General features: G+C 42.7%; 1 protein-coding gene across 2 annotated transcripts in view; it reads left to right on the forward strand.

The window, feature by feature from the left end:
• The window catches only part of SH3BP1 (SH3 domain binding protein 1), a 175,796-nt gene that overhangs the window by 89,079 nt on the left and 62,740 nt on the right, over positions 1–23,977 (forward strand). For both annotated transcript variants that reach the window (XM_085601373.1, XM_085601372.1), the window contains exons 2-7: positions 13,211–13,253; positions 15,153–15,257; positions 16,168–16,244; positions 21,289–21,400; positions 22,494–22,570; positions 22,745–22,877. In XM_085601373.1, the coding sequence (XP_085457499.1) occupies positions 15,219–15,257; positions 16,168–16,244; positions 21,289–21,400; positions 22,494–22,570; positions 22,745–22,877 (438 nt within the window). In that variant the 5' untranslated portion in view covers positions 13,211–13,253; positions 15,153–15,218. The remainder of the gene's footprint in view (positions 1–13,210; positions 13,254–15,152; positions 15,258–16,167; positions 16,245–21,288; positions 21,401–22,493; positions 22,571–22,744; positions 22,878–23,977) is intronic.

A 23,977-nucleotide genomic window follows, 5' to 3' on the forward strand; every position in this document is an offset into this window, starting at 1 on the left:
TCACTGATTTGTACTCAAGTTTTAGGCCCATTGCAGCACCGAGCAGAAAAATACGGCCTACTGATATAGAGGGAGACCGTGAGGTGATAGTCTTCCCACTGCAAGAAACGGAGTATGCTATAGACTCCATTAAACCGGGAAAAGCACCGGGACTAGATAGACTTCCCGGTGGCTTATTTAAACATGATAAAAAGGTATGGATCCCATACGTTAATGCTCTGAGCAATGAAATATCGGCCGGTGCCCCAATACCGGGAACGTGGAAAGGGGCTGAAATTGTCCCCATCCACAAAAAGGGTAGCAAATATAAACCTGAGAACTACAGACCCATTAGCCTGATAGACATACTCCAAAACATTTATGCCAGGCAGGTACTGAACAAGCTTAATGACTGGATAGAGATTTATAGCATACTGTCCCCATACCACGCAGGGTGTAGATCCAGTACTAGTACAATAGATCAAGTCTTCAGACTCCTGTGTATTATCTGGAAATATGTTAAAATCAGGAAGGGGCACATTTATGTGGCATTCGTTGACCTGAGGGCAGCGTTTTACCTCGTACCCAGATGCTTACTATGGTAGTCACTTGAAAAACTAGGTGCCCCCCTGAATTTGGTTATGCAGCTAAAAAGGTTACATAACGGGAACTATGCTAGAGTCCGCTGGGGTATGAATGGGGAACTAACAAAGCCAATCCCAATAGAGAGAGGAGTGAGACAGGGTTGTGTACTTGCTCCCACCCTGTTCTCACTCTATGTTAATGATGTGGTGGACCACCTACACGACCAAGCAAACGATCCTCCAAGGCTAAATGGGAATTTGGTGCCGGCACTGCTCTTTGCAGATGACACCATTCTGATATCACAGACCATGAAGGGCCTACAAAATATGCTGAATGGGTTTAATAGATAATGTACAGAAAAGGGCTTAGAAATAAATGCAAATAAAACTAACTACATGGTAATGAGAAAATAGAATATGCCACTAAATTTACTTATTTGGGCATATTACTAGACACAAAACTAGCCTGGAACCAGCAAATAAACCACTCAGCCTTAAGGTTAGCCCAAGTGTCAGGGACAATCATTAAGAAGTACAGCTCAACTACAAGCAAAGCTGTGACACCAGCACTTCGGATATATAAATGTACGGTCCAGGCTGCAGCATTGTATGGATCAGAGTTATGGGGCACAAGCGACATCCGACATCTAACAGCTGGGGAAAACAAGTTTGCTAGGAGATTATTAGGATTACCCCAATCAACATCACTTGTCCCAATGTTCTACGATCAAAATTTGAAGCGAATAAGTCACCTCGCAACCCTACGTCCACTGCTCTATTGGATATGGCTATGGACTACGCCGGAATTACTAGCATATAGAGAAGGTGCACGCGAATTACTGGATATTGATACATGTCATACCTTCCCGTGGTTAAGATTTGTCCGGAAATGGCTGATTGAGCTAGGTCTTGAATCATACTGGACTAAACCACATAATTTAACACCAAGTTGTAAAGGCAATCCAAAGGGTATTGACTGGCAATATACATTGAATGCACTCCACTCTGACCCAAGATTAGGATGGTTAACAAGTAAATTCCCTTCTATTAAGCCAAGTCCGAATCGCGAGGATTTCCTTGACCATATAAAACCGTTCCTAGCAAGAATTTTGTATCTAAAGTTAAGATATAACACATTACAGATCAAGAGCTATACTGTAATATCGGGGGGGGGGGAGAGGATCTTGCCTGTTCTCTGCACTAGATGCACTTTAGGGCCTACAAACAACATCAAAAACATCGCACATATTTTGTTTTTTTGCCCATCGTATGATAGGGCAAGGAGCAAATGGATTCGACCACTATGTAATTCATTGGGATTCAGAAAACATCAAGAGGCGCTGAGGGTACTGACAACAAGTACCCTACCACATGTCATATTTGAGCTATCAAGATATTTGTTTATAGTGGGTCTAATAAGGAAGATAATGGGGCTAAAGTTGTGATATACTAATGACCAAGATATCTGCAACGTTGAAACTTACCTTGGACTATATGAATAATTAGACATTACTCCATGTATATTTTAAAAAGGTTTTATTGAATGAAACTGTTTTACTGCAATTGCCAATTTTATTGAAATTATGTAACGTTTGGCTGAAACACTTTAGATTATTTTATGGACGATGTTTTACAATGAAATCTTTTATGGCCTTTGGCCGAAATAAAGAATTTATAAATTAAGATAAGAAGCAGCCATGAATCTGGGATTGTGAGGAGAAACACCAGTAGCTGACACTAATGCTGCCAAATACTAGTCGCCTGCCCCTAGATATTGAGAATAATCCTTATTTTATCATCTTGGACTATCCCTCAATGTTATTCCCACTTCTCAGCTCCCCATTTTAATGAAGAGTTGTCTGAGCAAACTCTGGTATAATCCTTTCCAGAGATTGTGTCCCTCTGCCTAAGACAACACTAGTAGTCAGGGGAAGAGTAGGGAACCACAGGGTGTTCCTTGGGAGAGCTGAGGGGTGAAGCCGGTGTGTCCCTAGGAGCTTTAGGTTAAGGGACTTTCTGTCTGTCACTCAAACCTTTGCACTCTTAATACCTCACCAAAGCTGTGATCTGATGTTCCATGTTGTTTCCACACCTGAACGCCTAAAGAACAGGAGTTACTTGTTCTAAGCATCTATTGCCTCTGTCTCAAAGGTGCCCTTCCCCTGAAGGACCAGGAGTGACTCAATGTGAAATTTCTCCCACACCCTTTCTATAAAAGGGATAAGAGGTGACTCAGTCTGAGTATTTTCAACCTCTCCTGCTCCCTTGCCATTGAGGTAATCTGTCTCCTATGCAGCCCTTTGAGCACTTGTAAGCGTTTGTACAAAGACACAGATCTGGCCAAGAGATGATCAGTGGCAAATGAAGGCAAATCAAAGCCACGAGTGAGACTATCGGGGACATATGGGTGCTCCACCTGGACATCTCAATAAACCCTGTAATTTTGGTACCTTTTAAAACTCACTGTTTCTCTAGCTCATGATAGCAATGAGTGCAGGCTCCCTCCCTTTGAGTGTTTAGATCCCTGCTTGAATTAACCTTAGCCATTGTAAATCACTCGAGCCGCATTCGAGTCCGTCAATTTTTGCCAACCTTGACACTTAAAACAAAGACCAGCCCTATGCAAATCAAACTTATTTCTGCTCCAATAGGAACAATGAATGCAATTCAAACTGCCTGGCCATGTCCTCTCTGGAAGGAACCACGCACAATCTAAGGCTGGTTTTGGTCAATTATGGCTCCATTAGAAAGGTGCAGCTTGAGCTTATTAGTACAGTGATCATGGGGCCTATGTCCAGGCATACTTGCCGCACTCAGGTAATCCGCCTTAAATACCTTGAGTGAGTCATTATGAGATGAGTCAAAGATAGATTTGAGTGTGAAGGGTGTCTCCCTATTTGGAAGGCCGTTTGAGCTACAGCCTGGAAATTTGTTTCTCTCACCGACAGCAAATGCATTGGTCAGGGCACTCCCAACTCCACTCCAGCCAGTCAATGTATGCTGCTGATGGGGAAGGACTTCTTTGGTTCCTTGATTTGATTTGGGATTTTGAAAGTGCTTTATTACCCAAGTATAGGGAGTCTTGGTGCTGAAGAAGGTGGCTAAGTGGAACTAGGTAAAAGAGTTAATTCCCATACAGATGATTTTTTAAATCGATGTGTAAATTTGGATCTGAGGTGGACATGGAGAGAGTTTTAGACTGTGACCATAGAAAATGCAAAGCCATCAATGCAAGATTTGCAGTATCGAAAATGACCCAAATATGCGCAGAGCTCTATTGAATAGTTCTGGATGGCTCGAAGCGATTAAAAATCAGGAGACATGTATCCAGGGTTGGATGAGAATAGAGGTAGAGAGTCTGCAATGTTTAATATGGCAGATGTCTCCTGGGTTAAGGAGATCTGCACTGTACTTGACCATTGACATAATAAAATCTGTTTACAAAAAAAGAATAGAACCAGAGAGGGTTGAACTTGCATCTTTTAGAGATGGGTAGGCAGTGAAGGGAGTGAAGATGATTGGAAAGACTAGATTGTCTGTTACAGTCAATTGTCAGACGTCCCCTGCATTTTGAATGCATTTAGGCACGCGGAGGTGCAAGTTGAAAGACTGATCGAGTTCATTGCAGTAGTCCACACACAACAATAAGGGTCTAGACCAGGAGTCTCCAACCTTTTATGTAATATGAGCTACTTATGTTCAGTGCAAATCCTCTCAAGCTACTAGCATCATTAGTAATAGTGACCACAACAGAAACAAGATGGCACACTCCATACAAGATCATGAGCCGCGATCACTTGCATGAGGCACGGTTGCCAGCAGTAATATAAACAAGCATTGGCATAGCCAATAGGTCTCGCCTTTGGGACCTTATAAGTGTTTAGCCATGCAACAGTTGCATGACTAAATACTTATAAGTTCCCAAAAGCGAGACATATTGGCTATGCCAAGCGGCCATGCGGCCGCGAAAGTGATCGCGATCACGATCATACATCCATGCGGCCGCGAAAGTGAAAGTAATTGCGGTAAAGCGCAGCGCCCGCGCACATGCACTGTAGCTCTAGGCTGGCCTGGCAGCACTTTTTGGAGCCCTCTCAATAAGTCTCGCCAGACAAGCGCATGCGCTTGGTCAGGCGAGACCTAAAAAGGCTTTGTCAATGTGGAAAACCTCTACGTGAATAATACAGAACAGCCACAGCTGCAAAGCCTGTGGTGCCAATGCAATAGTAGTTGTAATAAGTCTCCCCCTGTTTTTCAAAACATCATTTTATAAGTTCAGAAAATACACACACTTTTGCCTCCTCAAATATACACGTTGAAGTTTTGTATAATATATTAATTCAACTAAGTACAAGCTTCAGCTTTAGTAGGCTGACCTGCACACTTAGAGCTACTTACAGGTAGCTGGAGAGCTTCAGTAGCTCACAAGCAAACCTTTGGAGAAGCTTGGTCTAGACTAACGGTTTACATAAGTTTTCAGGAAGTATTGTGATGAATATTTTTGATTATTCTTATCAGAGAGAGGCAAATGGAGGAAAGTTTTTTTTATTTAATGTGACGACAGAATGAGAGGTGAGGGTCTAAAATGACTCGTGTTGCAGGCTGACGCAGCTGGAAAAAACGGGGTGGTAAAGGGAAGGGGGGGGGGGCTAATTGGATGGCCACCAATAGGTCTTGCCTATTTGAGAGCTATTAGCTTTGTCAGTGTCTTTTAGCCATGTTGTAGAGCACCAAGATTGCTGTGCAGCGTGGTGAAAGTTAAAAAAAAAACACTGTGAGGCAGCCATCGCTGTCCGCATCATATCGTTTTTTTTCTGGTGAGACGGGAGGTGGCAAGCAACAATGCAGGGGGTGGGCGGAAGGGGCAAGCAACAACATTACGGGAGGGACATGGCAAGTACAATGCAGAAGGGGTGGGAGGGGCAGAGCAAACAATAACATAGGAGAGACAAGCAAGCCCACAATGCAGGAGGGGAACACCAAAAGATAGACACCCAAATCCGTTGTGAAAATAAAAGTGAATACAAGAATGACTCAAGCCATAAGTGCAAAACGAATATTAAATCCTACTTGATATTATACACACACGAGGCTCAACTGTTCCTTATAGCAACATCCAAGTCTCAAGTCTATCCTGTCACCAGTTACTCTTTCAATGGTAAGCAATTTGCAGTCTCTAGGCTCCCCATGCACTGTCTCAGGCAAGACCTAAAAAACAGCAACTGAGTGTTATCCGAGTTGAGTCAGCGGATATTGGTGTTCATTCAGTTTGCATCTGCATGCATGTAATCCTTGAAGAGTGGTTGCCAGAGCTGAATTGCCATCATGTCTAAGAATGAGTTGTGTTTCATCAACAGAAGACTGTTCAGTGAAGGAAAGAATAAGAATGGTGGAAGTTGAGACCCTGAGATTCAAAAGAGAGAAACAGAGTGATGTGCCCTGTGGAACTCCACATGCAATTTCGATTTGTCGATTGGTAGGGGAGAGAATAACTGCTTGGTAGAAACAAGTTAAGAAGGAGGAGATCCACCGAGGGGCAATATCTCTGATGCCTAGAGGGGTGAAAGGCAGTCTCGGCCCGTGCAAGTAAGTGCAGTGGGTGGGGGGAGATGGAAGTCCACATACACATTTTATGTTTCATTTTAGCAAGCAGGATTTCGCTCTTTATCGGAGTAAAACATGTTAAGACTCTAGAAATCGAGGAAGAGGCACACTAGCTGAGGAGAGAATGGTTTAACATTGGTGGAGTCATTGAGCTGAATCTTGGAAATAGCGTTCAATGTTGGAAAAGAAGAAATTCGTCAAATAGAGCAAACTTATTGAGATGATGAAATATCTGACTTGGTGGCTTCTGGGTGAGATATGCTATTGAAAGTTTTGCTAAGTTATTTGGTAGGTTTAGAGACTTTTTCAGTGTGTGACTAGTAGTAACGGGCACAAGCCTTTTATAAAGTTTTTTTTTAATAATAAATAATTTGCTGCCTGGAAAAATCGTTGGCATGGGATGAATATGTAGCATGCCATTGTCTTTCAAAGTATTTACAAAGTATTTTGATTTGCTTTCTTGATTGCTTCCATATAACAGGGAACTGAAGGCACTCATCTTTGGGTTTTATGTTGTTTCAGGGACATTTTGATTTCTGTCGCTAATGCAATACAATTATTAAAGAATGCACAACAATGGTAAATTACCCCATCCAAGAAAGTAGCAGTGTGGTTAAGAACGCCTTATACTAGCACTTTTTTGTTTTAATTAAAACCAAGTTCTTTTTCAGACTGTAGGGGCTAAAGTACTGATGTTTACAAGCGTGCTAAAAGAGAGAATGTCACAAAGATGGCAGTGTGGTCGGTCCTCTGAAATTTAAGTGTCTATTGGAAGTTCACCAGCCCGAGTTGAGCAAAAATCCAGTCTAACTTGTATCCTGCTAAATGTACGGGAACCAGTTTTGGTAGATCTAGAGGAGAGCAGCGGGCGGTAGGATCACCAGCCAAATCATCTTTTCGATTATCCGCCCACGTGTTATAGTCACCCAATGTAATGAGCTTGTGAGATTTAATGCAAATGGGTGAAACCACAACTAAAAAGGAATTGGGAAAAGAGGAGATCCGGTCTACAGGACGATATACAAGTAAAATGTAATGTTGTGTTTGGGATTTAGGCCAGGATTAAGAGGCAGAAATTCCTCATCAGGAACAGAACTGATGGAAAAAGAAATGATCGATAATGTGGTTTTGTAAATAGCTTCAACACTGCACCTGGGGAAGGAAGATCGGTTGCAACACAGGATGCAATAGCCTTTGGGGATGGCGATGGCAAGGTCCAGGCCTGAGTATTCTTTAAGCCGGGTCTTTGTTATAAATGTCATAGCGAGATGGAGGGCTATGATATCATCATGGACCCCAGTAGTGTACTTGGCAAGAGAGTGAGCGTTGATGAGAGCGCTTGAGAGTTTTCTAACATGGAGATTAGAGTGAAGGACATAAGATGGGGAGATGTGAGGCCGAAGGCAATATTGAGAAAATATTAGGTTTGTAGGACAGCATAGTAACTATTCCACAGTTGACCCCATGTTTTCTTTTTGTATACTACTAACCATTATAATGAACCCATAAGCAAACATCAAGAGTGCCAAAATTTAGCATCACAACTAATCTTAACCCTACATCTAACCATAACCTTGACCCTTACTCCTACCCTTACCCTATGCCTAAATCTGACCCTTGCTCTTACTTACCTTCACTCACCCCAAACATAATAGACCCTAACACAAACCTTTACCATTACTCTAAGCCTGTCCCTAACTTCAATCCTTATCCTAACCCCACCACAAACCTGAACTATTTCCCTAATCCAAAGTCTAACCCTAAACCCGTTTTCCTGTTTAAACCTTTACTTTATCCTTAATTTCAACCCTAGCTCCTTTTTAGGTCTAGCAGTAGCCAAGAACCTTTAGATTTTTCTTAAATTAGATGTAGAATATTCATTCTTATAGGTAGTTCTAGCCAGCCCTCTTTATCCATCAGTCTGCTATTGTATCATTCACATTTTTCTCCCCCCAGTGTTTTGACAGCAGGAAGCTTGGGGCAGTGGGTCAGCGCACTTCATCCATTGGCTAACTTCATTGTAATTGACGGCATCTGGCCCTTTTGCAAGGAGGACACCAGCATAAAAAGTTATCCCCTTAAGTGTCTGTTACTTCTATGGCAATGTGAGTTTTTGCAACCCAAAATATATTTTTGCAACCCAAAATATATTTTTGCCCATGTGTTTTTTAGGTTGCGAGTGCCCAGCAGCTTCCGCAACATAACATTTTGCAAACACCACGACAAAACACTGACAAAGCTAAAAGTCTGGCAGCCAAAGCCAGATCTAAAGACCTTTTTCAGTACTCGCTCATTAATATTACGCTGCCTAAAAAATCCAAAAGGTGCATTGCCTGAACATTCGTTATTTTTTTCATCATTATTACATTTAGTCAGTAAGGCATTTCTTTTTTGGCGGTTTGTGGTTATTGTATTTCTTCATTCTGGTTTCTTCATTTTCACGTAATGCCTCCCCAAGCACGTCACCCAGTTCCTGTTCATCCTTACTCTCGTATATGCTGTGTTGTGAATGGGCCCTGTGTGGTTGTTCCGCCTTCTCCACCCCTCAGTCCTCCAGAAGTAGTCACCCGCCAGCGGCTGATGAGGACCATGTGACTGGCTAGTAAACTCTTGAACCACACTCCCTTGAAGCCTGTTCTGAACACAGAGGCGCCCAGCCAGTGATACATGAGATCAGGAAGCCATCTTTGTGAAGCTTCTCAGCATCTCTCCAGCCAAATTTCAATAAATATCTTTCACTCTCACTAACTAGCAGATTCTCATTAAGGCAGTCCTCGAGCTCAGAGACTCGGGTGTCACTCATTGCCAGTGAGACTCACACATTTGAGGTCGGGTGATGCCTCGCTCACAGCAAGACGCGGGTCATATCTGGTAAGAGGGGTCAAAATGTGTCTCCATGTGGAGTTCTGCAGTGTGCAGTGCAGTGGGGGAAAGCCTGGTCTGGAAGTTTGGGTTCTTTTTGGACCTTGACCAAGGCTGATTTGCCGATGGCAGGATACTGTTCCATTTGTGCAAAAGAACGTTGAACTGAATTGCAGCTCAGAGTAATTACCAAAAGCTGAAATTAATTCAAGCAATCCACCCATCACATGTTTGTATCCCCCATCATTTCCTCTGATGACATCAAAAATGATTATTAGTTGTCACTTGTAGGAATTTTCAAAACAGGAGAGCTCTGTGAGCACTGCCCTCAGACGCTTGACAGTCACGTGCACCGCCTGCATACGGATATCTGGTACCCACCAAAGCAGTCCTACCTCTCCCAATTTCTGTTACATTGGTTATCACGGTTAACCAAACCCTACATGGCCAATGAGAGTCCGGCAAATCAGGCACTCTTACCCTCTTGCAGTTTCACATGCGTCTCCTTGCACAGCACTTCCTCGTGCAGACACTGTGTAAGATTAGACCTTCAACACATGATTAACACAGATGACGCAAGCGCTGTGACCAAACACAAGACATTTCTTCAGAATCATTTTTTCCCGGTTTTTCTCAGAATCCCAAGCTGACTGGAGAGAAAAGATACTGCTTAAGGGGCACCACTGACTGGAACCTGCCTGTATAGCCTTCTTCCTATGCCAGATAGGCATATAAGGATGGAGCGCACTGCCGGCAGGAGAAGTACGATTGGCTTTTGGTCATATCATACCAGAGACTACAGCTGAGAAATGATCTGAGGTATTCAATTCAGGTTCTAGTTGATAAACTCCTTAATAATCTAAATCAGCTCCTAGAATAGCCCCAGCGGCCATCTTGGGCTGCAGTTTCAGGTCACTGCTGTAGATGGCAGCCATCTTGGGAATCCTGAAGCGGGCTATCCTTTCTGTAGGGCCTTTGTTTGCATACCAGTACTGGTGATGCTTCCACAGTGTGGTCAGGTACATATTGTACTGTAGACCTGGGAGGAGTTTTTGAGCTTTGGAAATATATGTAATTGCCTTGTTTCATTTATGGTGCTTCAAACAGTTAGTTGCTCAACAACTACTCTTTGGCTTATGAAATAAGTGTGCTTGAGCTGCGGAAGAAAACACCAGCAACTATGTTTGTCTGCGGCACAGTCTTTTTCCATTAGCTCTCGAGCCACAACGGAAGTAGGGTTAAGTAAGGAAAGACGTTGGCTCAAATAAAGACCCGGTAATTTTTACACATTTAAATTTGATATTTAACACACAACAACATTTAAATACTTATAGATAAACTGTACAAAGGTTTCAAAATAGCAGGTAGGAAAGCAGAAATAAAAAGCTTATTTTGTAAGCCTGAAGTGTGATGGTAAGAAAGATTTAAATAGGATCAAAACACATGAAGAGGCTATACTTGGTGATGCCCATATAACAATTATTCACTGAAACCCGATTCGCACACATTATTTGTGCCCTACGTAGTTTTATCAGTAAAACTGTATGCGTTTGCAAATTTAGTGGCTCTTTCAATGGGATATGTGCTGTCTGTAAATGATGGAGGGCACCCCCACTCTAAAAATTGTTCAAACACCACTGGTTTTCAGTCAGTCATCTTCATCTATTGGTCTTTGCAAGTGTCATTCACTATTTGCTTCAACCCACCCATGCATGGAGCAATTGGTCAGCCCGTTGGCTTTTTTCACTGTGAGTGGTGGCATTTTGCTAGTGCATATATGCACATCCCCCTAAAAATACTCCACATCCACAGCAAGATTGGTGGGCCAAACGCTGATTTAATTTATTTCTGTTTTCACATTTTCTACTTTTATTTTTTTCTTTGAACATTTTTTATTTTTTCTGGTAAACCTATGCATGCCAACTGTAGATGGAAGCATTTTCACTGCATCTTATTTTTAAACCTGAAATTCCCATTGAATTTGTATGCAAAATAAATATTTGAAAACCAACTCAAGTTTTTCGAAGTCAAACCTATTTGCTTTGGCAATGCTTGTTTACTTAGTTGTTTGTTGGAAGCTACATGTAGTCTTTGTACTTTACATAGTTTGTCCAGTAGGTGGAGATTCAAAAGATGCACATTTCGATCTGCTCTCAGTTAGCTGTGGAGATGATCTGATTGGCTGATGGTTAAGTTGTTGGGAGTTTGAAGGAGAATGAACAGCAGAGTGTCCTTTGACCAATTGGGACAGGTTGCTTAGTAGACGGGTGAACGATTACCTAGTAAATTAGGAAATGACCCCTGTGCCTCTAGTTGTTTTCTGCTCAAGCATGGAGCACTTAGAAACCGGCTTACTTCAGTGCTACATGTTACAAGGGCATTTACATATTTCCATCCGACAGAAAAAACACGGGTCTGCCCAGGTCATGCTCTGCTGTTTGTTTGAAGAGCTCTACTCGGGCATTCAGTCTATCACATAAGGCATCTCACCCAGGCTTACCATGATGAGCTTTAAGCCTGCTCTGAGGACTGAAAAGGTAACTGTGCAGAGGTCAGTCCAATGAAACAAATAAAATGGACGTCAGAGAACCAGGACACGTTCATTGAATACCTGAAGAAAATCGCTTAGACTGCCCAGTGGGGTGATAAAAGCAAATATATTTAACTGGTGGCAGGGGGTTATGCCTTCTGTGTTGGATACTCTGAAATGTTTGGCTAAAAGCACTCAAAATGTTTGCATGGTGGAAAATGTATGCTCCGTTGAAAGGAAGTCTTGGAGGGAGTTGGGGGAAACTGGGCGGACTGGGCATTATTGGGGACAGCCTTGCTGGTGGCCAGCGAGACATTGCAGCCCAATGGAAATCCTCCAGGCCTCCTACACTGCACTATGGAAAAGGGGGGTGGACTGGTGTACCCAACAAGAGAAGCTAGTCTACGAAGCACAGTGTTGCCCAGCTCTGCATCATCGTATGGGGCTATGTATACTGTCACTGTTATTGTCATGCCTAAAATGTTTTATTTCTCCTTGGGGGGTTTGAACTGACTGTATTGTTACTTGTTGTAAAAGTACTGAAAACAATTTTTTTTTAAAAGTTTTAAAAAAAAGAAAGGACTCAACCAGTTACTTAGAACACCTAAATATATAAACTCTAACATAAGAGTATTAAGAGCTAGTTACAAGAAACTAATATGGAACGAAAACTGCAAAGAAGAGGAAACAAGATGGGTACAGCTATATAATGCTTGCCAAACTAAAGACCAATGGAAATATGGGCGCTATTAAAACTAAAGTGATATATGTGGGTAAAAGATGAGAGATAAACAATGTCCCACCACAAGAATGGATTACTTATATGATGAATTTATATGGAGCAAACAAGGAACAATACTCGCAGGTATCCCACCCAGTGTTACAGCACCTGACATGATGAGAGAGTGCTCGCCCCAACTAGACTCCACGTCAATGAGCGCAGGAAAGGAAAAACATTTTTTCTTTAAATAACCCTCACCCTCTCTAGTAGTGTCATGCTTCATCATCAGGTTCACCCTGACTCCTAAAGGTCAGGTTTGGCCCAACCATGTTCCAGGGAACTCTTATGAGAAAGGAACTGTGGGCATAACTACAGATTTAAAATCCCTCCACCGCACCAAGGTATCCCTTTAATTACGGAGTGGTTGGGGGAAGTAAAACTAAATAATACGTTGTATTTAGGATTCAATGGTCTTGTGACCCTTCTTTAACTTCTACTAAAGGTGAAGCTAAGATCTAGAATAGGACAGTCTTTGTAAATCAGGCAGATTGGAAGTAAACCAATGTTCTTAAAATCTTCGAACTTACGACATTCTGAGCCCCTTCTTACTAGCATGACCCTGGCATTATGACCACAGGCTATTTCATAAGGTCTCAATAATGAGGGTGAATAGGCAAAGGACAATGAAAGAGGCAGTTCTTATGTATTTTCTTTGGAAAATTCCTTAACTACTTTGGCAGGGAGGACACTTCTGTGTAATGCTGCAAAGCTATAATTTTGGATGATGTAAGTTTGTAGTGCTATATGATTATAATGTGTTTGGTTTTAATGTTTTATTGTTGGTTGATGTTCAAATGTGTTTATGAAACTTATAATTAAATAAACTATTTATACATTTTAAAAAATTACAATTTATTTTTGTCTTCACAGAAGTCAGGAAGTAGCTGATCTCTTGAATGAAGAGTTGTTATTGGTAAGTACCATTTAAATCTGAAAAAGCTAGTATTATCAGTGAAAAGAGTGTTTGGTGATGGGAAGTGCACCTAGTGCCTCTTGGAAGAGACACAAAGTGAAACTCTTGAACATGTTCTGGAGTTTGATTAATATTCATAACAATACGAAAACAGTATGGTGCCAATCAAACACAAATGTTTCTACTCAAATAAGTGCAAAATAATACAAGAGTTGGGATGGGTAGACAGTGAGGCCTAGAGAGTTCCTGTATTCTCACGCAGTAAGAGGAAAAAATCAGAACCCGGATTTGGCACTAGTGTACCAAGTAAGAAGACATAGGGAGCTAGACGGAAGAGCATAGGAGGAGCAAACTGACAAAATGACGGGTGGATGGTTAGGTGCAGCGAGATCATACATTCTTTTGAAGACAACGCAAAGAGGAGGAACTGAAAACGGGAAGCAAAGTGTATCCAACCAGGGGAAGTAAGATAAGAAGAAATGACTACAGAAAGAGGAAATCAAAACATAACGTTAATGAGGGGCTACAAACACATTGAGAAGGAGTCAGAAAGAAGGCTGCACGTTTTATGAATATCATAAGAGTTAGTTGCAACAGGAGCGGGACGCAGTAGAGATATAAGTGAAAGATCAAGACAAATCAAAGATGTCAGGATTTGTAGTTTGTTACTTTTTGTGAAGATGGGCTTACATTTGAGGGAGTCTTTGTCACTGTAAGAGAAGGGTGGAAAACGCAAGCATCTCAAGACACATATAGCTGCAAACCATTATAGTTGGAGAAGAGACTGATTAACAGAAGATCCAAGGGCAAAATGTGTAAAGCATTTTTGCAGTTGCAAACAATCGGGCCATTTCCGATTGCAAAAATGCAATTGGGTATGTATTAATCCCAAATTGCAATTCAGCAGCATGTTACCGAATCGCAATTTGGAATCGCAAATGAATATTGATTTGGGATGTAGAAGGAACGTGTTTAGGGCTTCATTTCCTAATACCAAATCAGAATGGGACATATGAATGTTTTGTGACCGAAATGCCATAGCTAAACATTCCCACTTTACCAACTCAAAGTTTGTGGTAACCCATACACAAATAGGAAGTGGTCCCTTTGGGATCCCTTCCCCTTTGAGAATGTTTTAAATAATATTCCTACTCTTAAAAATGTTAACTTTGTAGTTTTTGTTAGTTTTTTTTTTTAGTGCATCCTGTTTTCCTTAAAGAAAAGCAGTCTGAATTTTATTTTTAAAGAATGATTGCTTTATTTAAAAGCAATCACAGACATGGTTGTCTGCTGATCTCAGCAGGCCACCATCTCTGTGATGGCAGCGAATCCTAGTGGATCACAAATATTTATTAAGTAGGTCTATTTGCAACCCACTATGACTCGCTAATGGTTCAGATATTACTTTTGTCTATTAGTCTAGCCCCAGATCTTTACTTGATTACTAAATTTAGGAAGAAGGGTATACGTTTCCTGGATCAAATAATGCATATTTACAGTCTGAATAGGACACAGGGAAGGAGAAGAGTAGATGAGGGAGACAGGCCTGGTGGGGCATGATTTCCGTCTTGGTAGCAGTTAGCTATAGGGATATCTGTACCCCCTGGAGTGGACTCTGGTGTCTCTGGAACAAATTAAAAAGGATGCCTGACCTTGATTTCTGCCCCTCTTGGAATACAATCTGAGTATGGCTCCTGTTTGAGTGAAAGATCTATTCTGGATTTCCACCTTCTCTGGAATAGACTTTTATCTGCTGCTAGGAATGATCACAGATAATCGTCTGTGTGACAGTTTCAGTGCAGATTAGGAGGAATGCCCTGGGAATTGTAGTTAACAAGAAGGCTGTGCTATCACAAGCCCACAAGAACCCTGAGTAACTTCACTGTTTCTCTCCTCCAGGTGGATCAACGGGTAGAACCGGTGAAGAAGGCCGCCCATGTGGTCTCCAAGCGCTTGCAGGCCTGCATGCAAGGCCAGAGCGGGTCTGACCTGGAGAAACGGCTGGTGAGTTAAGAGACCAACTGCTGCCCCCTCTCTTGCCTCCTTCCTACATGTTGTAACTTTCAGAACCTTACCCTACCTCATCAAATCGTCTGTACTACCTGAGGCCATAGCTGCTTAAATGTTAATTCATCCTTCTTTGTGCATCACAGCCCTAGCCATCCTGATTCAATGTCTCTCCATCAAACCATCCCTGCCCCAAACTTTATTTTACCAGAACCCTCTTTCACCTTCCACAACATCTCTGTGCATGGATGACCCACTGTGGATTTTACTCCCTGCACAGAGTGAAGTCGCACACCAGGTAAATGATGGCTACGGTGCTACTGTCCAACCATATTCCATAACCTGTGAGAGCTCCTCTCTACTCACCAGGCTATTCACGTACCAAAAAACCATGCCAACCGTGCCCTTGACCAACCATGTCCTGTTCAATAAAAGATATAGATTCTCTCTACACATAAGAGATTTAACACAAACAGTGCTTAGTGATCTATGGAACGGTCATGCCCTGTAACCTGCATCATCCATTCTCTCAGTGGGGGTTAATCTCAAGGCTGGTTAATGTTGGGAGGGAGGCCTAGAATCCACCATTTTGTCCCAAAACGTGGACGCATCAGCCACTTTTCGTACCAGGGACCTGATATGATTTTTCAACGGATCTTCAGACAAACCATCTCCTCTAGTCCCTTTTGTAGGATTCTGGTTTCCTCACGGCTACTTCCGAAAAGCTTCTTCAATGGTGCGGTGGTATCAGAGTGTTGTCTTGGCAAACATCATGGAGAATTTTGAGTGTGTGAGCCTCTTGAGAGCTGTGCTGTTTACCATTACGGTATACACAATCAGCTGTGAAAGGTGCAACATGTTACAGTTCCTGCTTTGACGCCATGGTTCTTCTTTCTTTCTCCTGCAGAAGAAGCTTCCGCTCATGTCCCTGTGCACCGCCATGGTGGAAAGCATGAACGAGCTGGATCCTGACTCCATCCTCCGGTGAGTGTTGCTCCTGTACAGCGGGCATGGTGTCATACCACCTCAATGTGCTTTTAATTCCAACCGACCAAAGTACTGGGGCCATGATATTGACTACCAACATCTTGTCATGTTAAGTAGATGTGATTTAAGAACAGTAAATCTATACTTCCCTAAGTATATACTTATCTTGACCATACACACAGTCAAGTCAAGTCATCAGTACTTCTATAGCGCAAACATATCACTCCAAAGAGTCTCATGGCGCTTGCAGTAGAGAGGGAAAGACACAGCGAGATTACTGGTCAAACAACCAGGTTTTAAGTTTGTTACGAAAACACCCTAGAACGGGGATGGACCGCAAGTCGGCCGGCAACATGTTCCAGGAAGACGGGGCTAAGTATGAAAAAGATCTACCACCCTGCCTGGTGGTATGAATTCTAAAAGGGGTAAGCAAGGACTTGGCACTTGACCGCAATACCCTCTGGGGCTTGTACCAGCGGAGTTTTCTAGACCAGTACAGAGGTTTATTTCCATAAAGGTATTTATGAGTAAGGCATAAAACCTTAAAAAGAATGCGTTTTTTCACTGGGAGCCAGTGCAGAGCTCTGAGACATGAAGCAGAGGAGGTTCGTTGAGGGAGATTCAAAATCAACTTGGCCGCAGTATTTTGTAACACTTGGAGCTTATTCAAAAAGGACTCATTTATGGATAACAGAAGTGCATTTCCGTAATCCATTCGGTTGGTAATCAAACCATGAAGCAATGGTTTTCTAGCTTCCAAGGGGATCCACTTAAAGACTCTCCGTAGTGTGCGCATAATTCCGAAACAGGAACTGACCACATGATTAACCTGGGCCCTCATGGACAGTTTATTGTCCATGTAGAAACCCAGGTTACGAACTACCTCCTTAGGTACGGTACAAGCACCGAGGTCATAGGGCCACCATTCTGAAGACCAGTATTCTGACGCTTTCCAGAAGAGCATAATCTCGGATTTTGCACCAATCAGTTGCAGGTGGTTATCCTTCATCCATCTGTTAACATGGGACATGCAGTTTTTGAAGCGCGTCATGGTTTCCATTGGATCCGGGCCCAACGTGACTATGATCTGAGTGTCATCGGCATACGATATGACCTCAAATCCGTATGCTCTAATCACTGGGGCCAAAGGGGCCACATAAAGGTTAAAAAGAGTGGGGCTCAAAATGGAACCCTGCGGAACACCCATAGTGACAGGTCTAGTGGAGGAGGTACTGAGTCCCAACTGAACGGTAGTGCTGCGGTCCGAGAGATAGCTTCTAAACCAATCCAGAGCCGTGCTGCTGACAGCATCCTCCCCAAGCCGGTGGATTAAAACGCTATGGGAGATGGTGTCAAATACGGCTGACAGGTCGAGGAATACAAGGATAACTGGTTGTTGTCTATCCAGGGCCCATCTGATGTTATCAGTGACCTCAACCAGTGCCGTCTCTGTGCTATGGGCGACTCTAAACCCTGATTGTTAGGGGTCCAATAACTCATAACTCTCCAAATAACCGACAAGTTGCTGATTAGCAAGGGATTCTAATACTTTCCCTAGATACGGGAGTAGAGAAATCGGACGGTAGTTGGAGAGGAGACTGGGGTCAGCCGTGGGTTTTTTCAGAATAGGTTTCACGCAGGCAGTTTTCCAGTTAAAAACAGCTTCTGATAGTGATTTGTTTTATTGGTCAGTGATGTTATCAACCAATGCAGGAGCGACCATTGCAAGTAATTTAGAGGAAATCAAATCGGTGGGGGAGCCAGATTTTACCCTCCATAGTCTTGAGGACTAATCCAGGATCTACCTCAGTGAATTCCTTAAAACAATGTGAAGGAATCATAGGAGCAGAGGACGCAGTGACTAAGTCCAGATTGTTAATATTGTACGTAAAAGAGTGGTGGATGGTTAAAAAAATTTCTTCAAAAAATTTGGAAAGAGAGTCCACCCAATGTGGTGAAACAGGAACAGCCTGCGAATTCCTGGGAGTGGTAAATTCATTCAAGACCTTATAAAGCTCCTTGGTGTAATTGCCTGCCTTGTTTATCCTGTCAGTAAGGAACAGTTTTTTTGCAGTTCTGATTTCCAGCATATACCTGTGATGAAGTTCTTTATAGTTGGTGAAGTCCTCTTACGCCATTTATGCTCCACTGTACGACACATAGTCTTAGTTGTTCTGAGCTGGTCCGTGAACCAGGGAGCGTTTCTTATCTTGGTCTTTACCAATTTCAGTGGGGCTATAGTGTCCAGCCCATTTGAAACTGCTTCCTCTAATGAATCCAGCGTCTGAGTTACATGTTGGTCAGACCTTATTAAGTCACAGGGGAAATGTTCTAGGAAAAGAGGCAAAGTTACTTTATGCCAGGATCTTCGCCACGAGGAATCTGTTTCCGGGGACTTATTTTCTCTGGACCTATAGGGAATTAGAAATTTTAGGAGGCAATGATCAGTCCATAGTAAAGGGACGGGTGGTGACACAACTATTTCGGACTGATTAGTGAAAAGAAGGTCCAGAGTATGACCGCCCTTGTGAGTAGATTCATGCACCATTTGGGTAAGGCCTAAAATTCTCATGGTGGAGATCAGTTCCTCTGTGTCAGGGTTACCATGTACATCAATATGGTAATTAAAATCCCCAATCATAAGAAAATTATCTGATGCCAGAACGTGCGGTGCTAAAAGCAGTGGCACTGGTAGCCCTAAATTCGTAATGGAGAAAATAGATTAATGAGTACCAGAATGTAGGCAAAAGACGGTCCTGGAGGAGCTACTCTCATCTAACATGGGAGAATTTTGGAAAACCAAGACTGTTTAGGCCACCTTCCATTGACATGGGAATAACTTTAGGAAAGGCACTGGATATGCTGCTTGCATCTTTCATATAAGAGGAAAGATTCAAATGCCTCATGGAATATAAACTAACCACATGAGATATATGGAAGGTAACTCTACTTGCAGTCCATGTTTGAGAAAATGGCACACTGGGAACGTGCTAGATCAGGATTGTCCCTTAATTCAGATCATCATTTATTCATCTCAGAATGCATTTCTCTTTCGCGATGTTAGTGCAGCTGACATGGGCTTTTAAGAAGATTTTGCCGCAGCCCATTTTATAGTCAACAATGCCTAAATTGGGGTTAATACTCAAAATTTGTGTACTGGTGGTAGGCAGAGGCACTAATTTTTGGATACTTGGACTTGTGGTTTGTCGTCAGTGGTTGACCCAGAGAAAGACAAAAATGGGAGGACAAAGGACGAGGTGAAAGATGGGAAAAGAATAGCAAAGGGAGAAAGCAGGAATGAAGACTAAGATAAAGAGACAGGTAGAGTAGGCTGGTGGAAGAAAGAGGCATGGGGTGAAAGCCAGACTATGCTGCATTGGTATTTGCTATCCCTACATTCGGCTGTTCTGGTGGTGAACTACTAAGAAAGTTGTGGGCCCTTGCTCTTATTTAATTTTATATATTTATTTACTTTTTTACAGCATAAGCACTTTTTGATTGACAATGGAACTGAAACGTTGTTGTAATGCCAGTGCTGGAAGTGGACACTGTCCTGACCAGTAAGATTGTGGAGTTTCATCGGTAATCGCCCCTACCGGTAACTGGTGGCAGTGATAGGAATTGACAGGTATCTGCAGTAGCTTTTGTGGAGCTCTTACAAGCAGGGTGTACTTTACTTCTGTCAGATGAGGGATAAGAAAAGGCTTGCATTTTGTTACTTGTGTTGTAACAAAATGCTAGGCCTTTGTTAGAGAATAAAGAACGTGTTACAAGAGACGGGGGTCCCTGAAAAGATAAAAGGTACGTATGCAATGAATATAGCCTCAATCAGTGCTATCTTTATGCCAATATCCAGCCGGACAGAGGCACTTTTAATATATACAATAATTAACAATGGAACATAAAATGCAAGTCAAATAGCAGTGGGATACAAGCCTGTATCCGAAGGCCTACATATCAGACAAACAGTAAAGTACAAAAGACTCTGGCAGTTTGTGGTTGTTTCAATCAGTAAATACTTAAATGGCGAAACAATTAATATGCAAGAGGTCACCTTCACACAAAATTATGTACAAGAAATACTGTGTATAAGGTTGACAACTGTGTCGACGGCGTTTCGTTCCTTATCAAGAGGATATCGGATCATCATCGGGACTAACGAATAAAGTGCCTGTAAACAATTGCCTAAGATTACACTCTGAGGGCGGCCCGATGCTCGTGGGCTAGGCAGAGACCCTCACATAATTAAGGGGGGTCTTGTGACCTAATCAGGTGCAAGGCGGGCGCGAGAGATAAGTGTTGACCGGAGGGGTGAGATGACGGAACCTATAATAAGGAAAGGTAGACGATGCAATAATAGTCCTCAATCGCGGTGGGGGGGACCAGCCTCGGGTGATGGTTGTAGTGGCTTCCGACAGTCAGCGAAGTTCCGGGAGCAAGAGAATAAAGAACAGCATTAAAACAATAACTAGATGGTGTAGAGTATAAGAGCGGCGAGTGAAGACTCGCATTACAGTGCAATAGATCATAGACAGTATATGAATGGTATATGAATGGTGGGGTGACTACTTTAGAGTTTTCAGCATCAGGGCATCAGCTTGAGGGAGGCTGAGGACTCCTTCTGGGTGGAGAATAGCTCTGAAAGTGTTTCTATAGCTGGTCACACTTAGGTCAACTATGACTCCCCAGTGTTGAAGAAGACTGGATCAAGCCTGGTGCTCACTTTGGACAGTGCAGGCTGGAGCAGGACTGGTGCTCACTGAGGAAAGTGCAGGCTGGAGCAGGACTGGTGCTCACTGAGGAAAGGGCAGTGCTGGAGCAGGACTGGTGCTCACTGAGGAAAGGGCAGGCTGTGACAAGGCTGTCACTCACAGAGGACAGGGTAGCCTGGGCAGGACTGAAGATCACTGAGTCAAGACCAGGGCATAGTACAATGTGGCACACTTTCAAAGGAAGGTGCGTAGATAAAAGGGAAGGAACACTGTTAAACATATAACTTTGTCTCTCTGTCCCTTACCTCCCCTCTATTTCTCTCTTACAGGAGGACACTTGAACTGACCTACTGGACAGAAAGCAAACTGGCCCGGGACCTCGCCACCTATGAGCTCTCCCTGGAGAAGGACGTGGTGCAACCTTTGCAGAAGCTAAGCGAGGTATCCGTTCTTCTCAAAGCACCTTTGACCATTGTCCCCCCGCCTTCACAGCTCACACACCTATGTACACACATCTCAAGTTCCCTCTTACTCCAAGAATGGAATGACCCTTCCGGGCTGTGCCGTATTGGTGAAGAGATGCGCCCTTGAGGGATGTCGAAGCGTTGGCTAGACTCCATTGGTGGAGGATTGTGTGCGTTTGAAGGTGGGCTGTACATGGATTGACCCCATAGACAGAAAAAAGCCCTCTCAGGAATGGGACTAATTATAGCTCCTTCTCTCCTTGAAGATGTGCTGCGCGCAGTGCTTAATTTGTAAAAAAAAAAAAAAACACGAGCAGCGGCCTACAATGTTTCTGAGAAGCCTGCCAAGGTGCTTGTCAGTATCGGCATTGCTGAATACCAACGGGGTCTAGTATCGATTTCAGTTCATGCCTTTTTCTTCCATCACCCTACACTTCTGGCCTCTTCTTCTCACTCTTGAAGGTTCTTTTTATCTCTGGGTTCTCCATTTCTCGCTGTTTTCCTATCTTTCTCTTCCCCCTACTTTCTCCACTTTCTGCCTTCTGTTGTTCTCCATCTGGGTCAAACTCTGCTGATGAAAAATAATTTCCAGTTCCCAAACATGATTGCTGGTGCATACCACCTGCAATCACAGGCCCAAATTAAGCCCTGCTTGAGGCCCTTTTCTTGCTATATTATGCTATGTAATGCTAAATTCCGTGCAGTGCAAAAGCTTAATGTACTGTTAGAGGTTTATTTTATCTTAGGTTTATGCTATGTTATGCTAAGCTTTGCTCTGCTACATGTTATCTAGATTGCTGATGGGATAGCCTGAGCTTGTGGGTGATTCAAAAGGGGGTCAAGTTCAGTGAACATCAAGCTGTGACTGTGTTTGTGCGCTAGTATATTTGTGCTGTTTGACCCTTGTAAAGGTTTATCCCTTCTAATCTTGTATGCATTTCCTATTTCTGTGGCCAGGAGGGTGCCAGTGGTGGAGAGTTTCCCTATCTACATACCTGGGTCAGGTTCTGTCTTAGAAGACACCATTGTTTCCTAATTTAATCCTGCATCTGGTGTGTTTTTTATTTCAGGAAGAACTTCCGGGCATCTTGAAGCGCAAAAAACAACTCCAGAAGCTGATCACCGACTTCAATAGCGCCAAGGCCAGGTGAGGCTCTGCTGTGTACGACTATGGTGTGTGGGTATCAACCACATGGATGGTTGCCGGGCACTGATTTCTCTGAGATCTTCTGAGATTATCATTTAACCCTGCACATCCACCCTAGTGTGTTTTGTTGATTATTTGTTTCTTGTTTCCTTCTTCCTTGATGCCCTCATTCAGGTACAACCAAGCCCTAAGGTCTTCTTCAATCGGAGTTGGCATTGGCACGGTGGCTGGTACCGGAGGGGCCTCGAGGTTGGAGATGTTGAAGGAGGAAGAAGAGGACTTGAAGAGGAAGCTGGAGCAGTGCAAGGTTGGCACATGTCTTCCAGGGGTTATTATTGGGACCCCATCTAAAAGAGACCAATGGGAAAAGTCTGTCCTTTGTTTGCCAGACGTGGGTCAAACTGGTCGCCCATTGGGTTATTCCGATTTAGTTTCTATGGTCTGTAGCGAGGACGTTTTTTTTGGACAGGTGTTATTAACCATATTTCAATGGAGATGGGTGTGTTGGCTTAGGTTGTACCCATGGTCTTGTTATCTAGGCTGGGATCTGATCATTATGACTGCAGAGTTCAACTACGGGTGGTAACCATATAATATGCTACCATACACAACCATGACAAAGCAAAGCTATCATAGCCTTCAGACAAACATTCTCTTCTGCCAAAAAAGAAAGTTGAAGTTTACTTAAAAATGTTTTTTACGTGCTCACCTGACATGTAAGACTAAATGAAATAAATTCACTGCATTTGTAGAAGAGTTTTGCTTCACTGGTTTGTAAAATGCCACATACTGCCTTATCAACATAGCAGAACATTTAAAGCAACTTGCAACAAGGTTGTACAATGCGACAAACATTAGCAAAGCCAATAGGTCTGGCGTTGGCTGCTAGATTTTTTGATTTATCAGTGATTGTTTTGCTTTGTCATGGTATTTGTAAAACGCTACTATTGTACTGCTGCGGACTCGACCACATATAAAAAAGTCACTAAAAGCGAAAATATTTTTTGGGGTCTCGAAAAGCACACAGTCCTAGTAATCCCTGGCACTCAAGGGAATTAGTTTATTGTGCGGATGTGCTCGTTGTCAAAGAGCAGAATGTTGTCACTCACAGTTTAGTTAGCCAATAGCTGAAGTGGGCTGACCCATTGCTCTATGGTGTGTGCTGTAGTGGGTGGGGGAAAAATGTGGATAACACAACAAAAGACTAATGGATTAGGAGGGCTAGCTGATAGTATATATTCCATACATACCGTTAGTAAAATCAAAAGAATTTGGATAACAGAAGACTTAGAAATAACATAAACATAAGCATTTAGCATACAGTCACACATGCATCATTGGGAATGTAATTTAAACCAAAGAGTGTGACGTTTTCAAAGCTTTTATAAGAAAGCATTACATTTTGAT

Source organism: Triturus cristatus, chromosome 4_2 (genome assembly GCF_964204655.1).
Source record: "Triturus cristatus chromosome 4_2, aTriCri1.1, whole genome shotgun sequence".
In the NCBI taxonomy this organism is placed as follows: domain Eukaryota; kingdom Metazoa; phylum Chordata; class Amphibia; order Caudata; family Salamandridae; genus Triturus; species Triturus cristatus.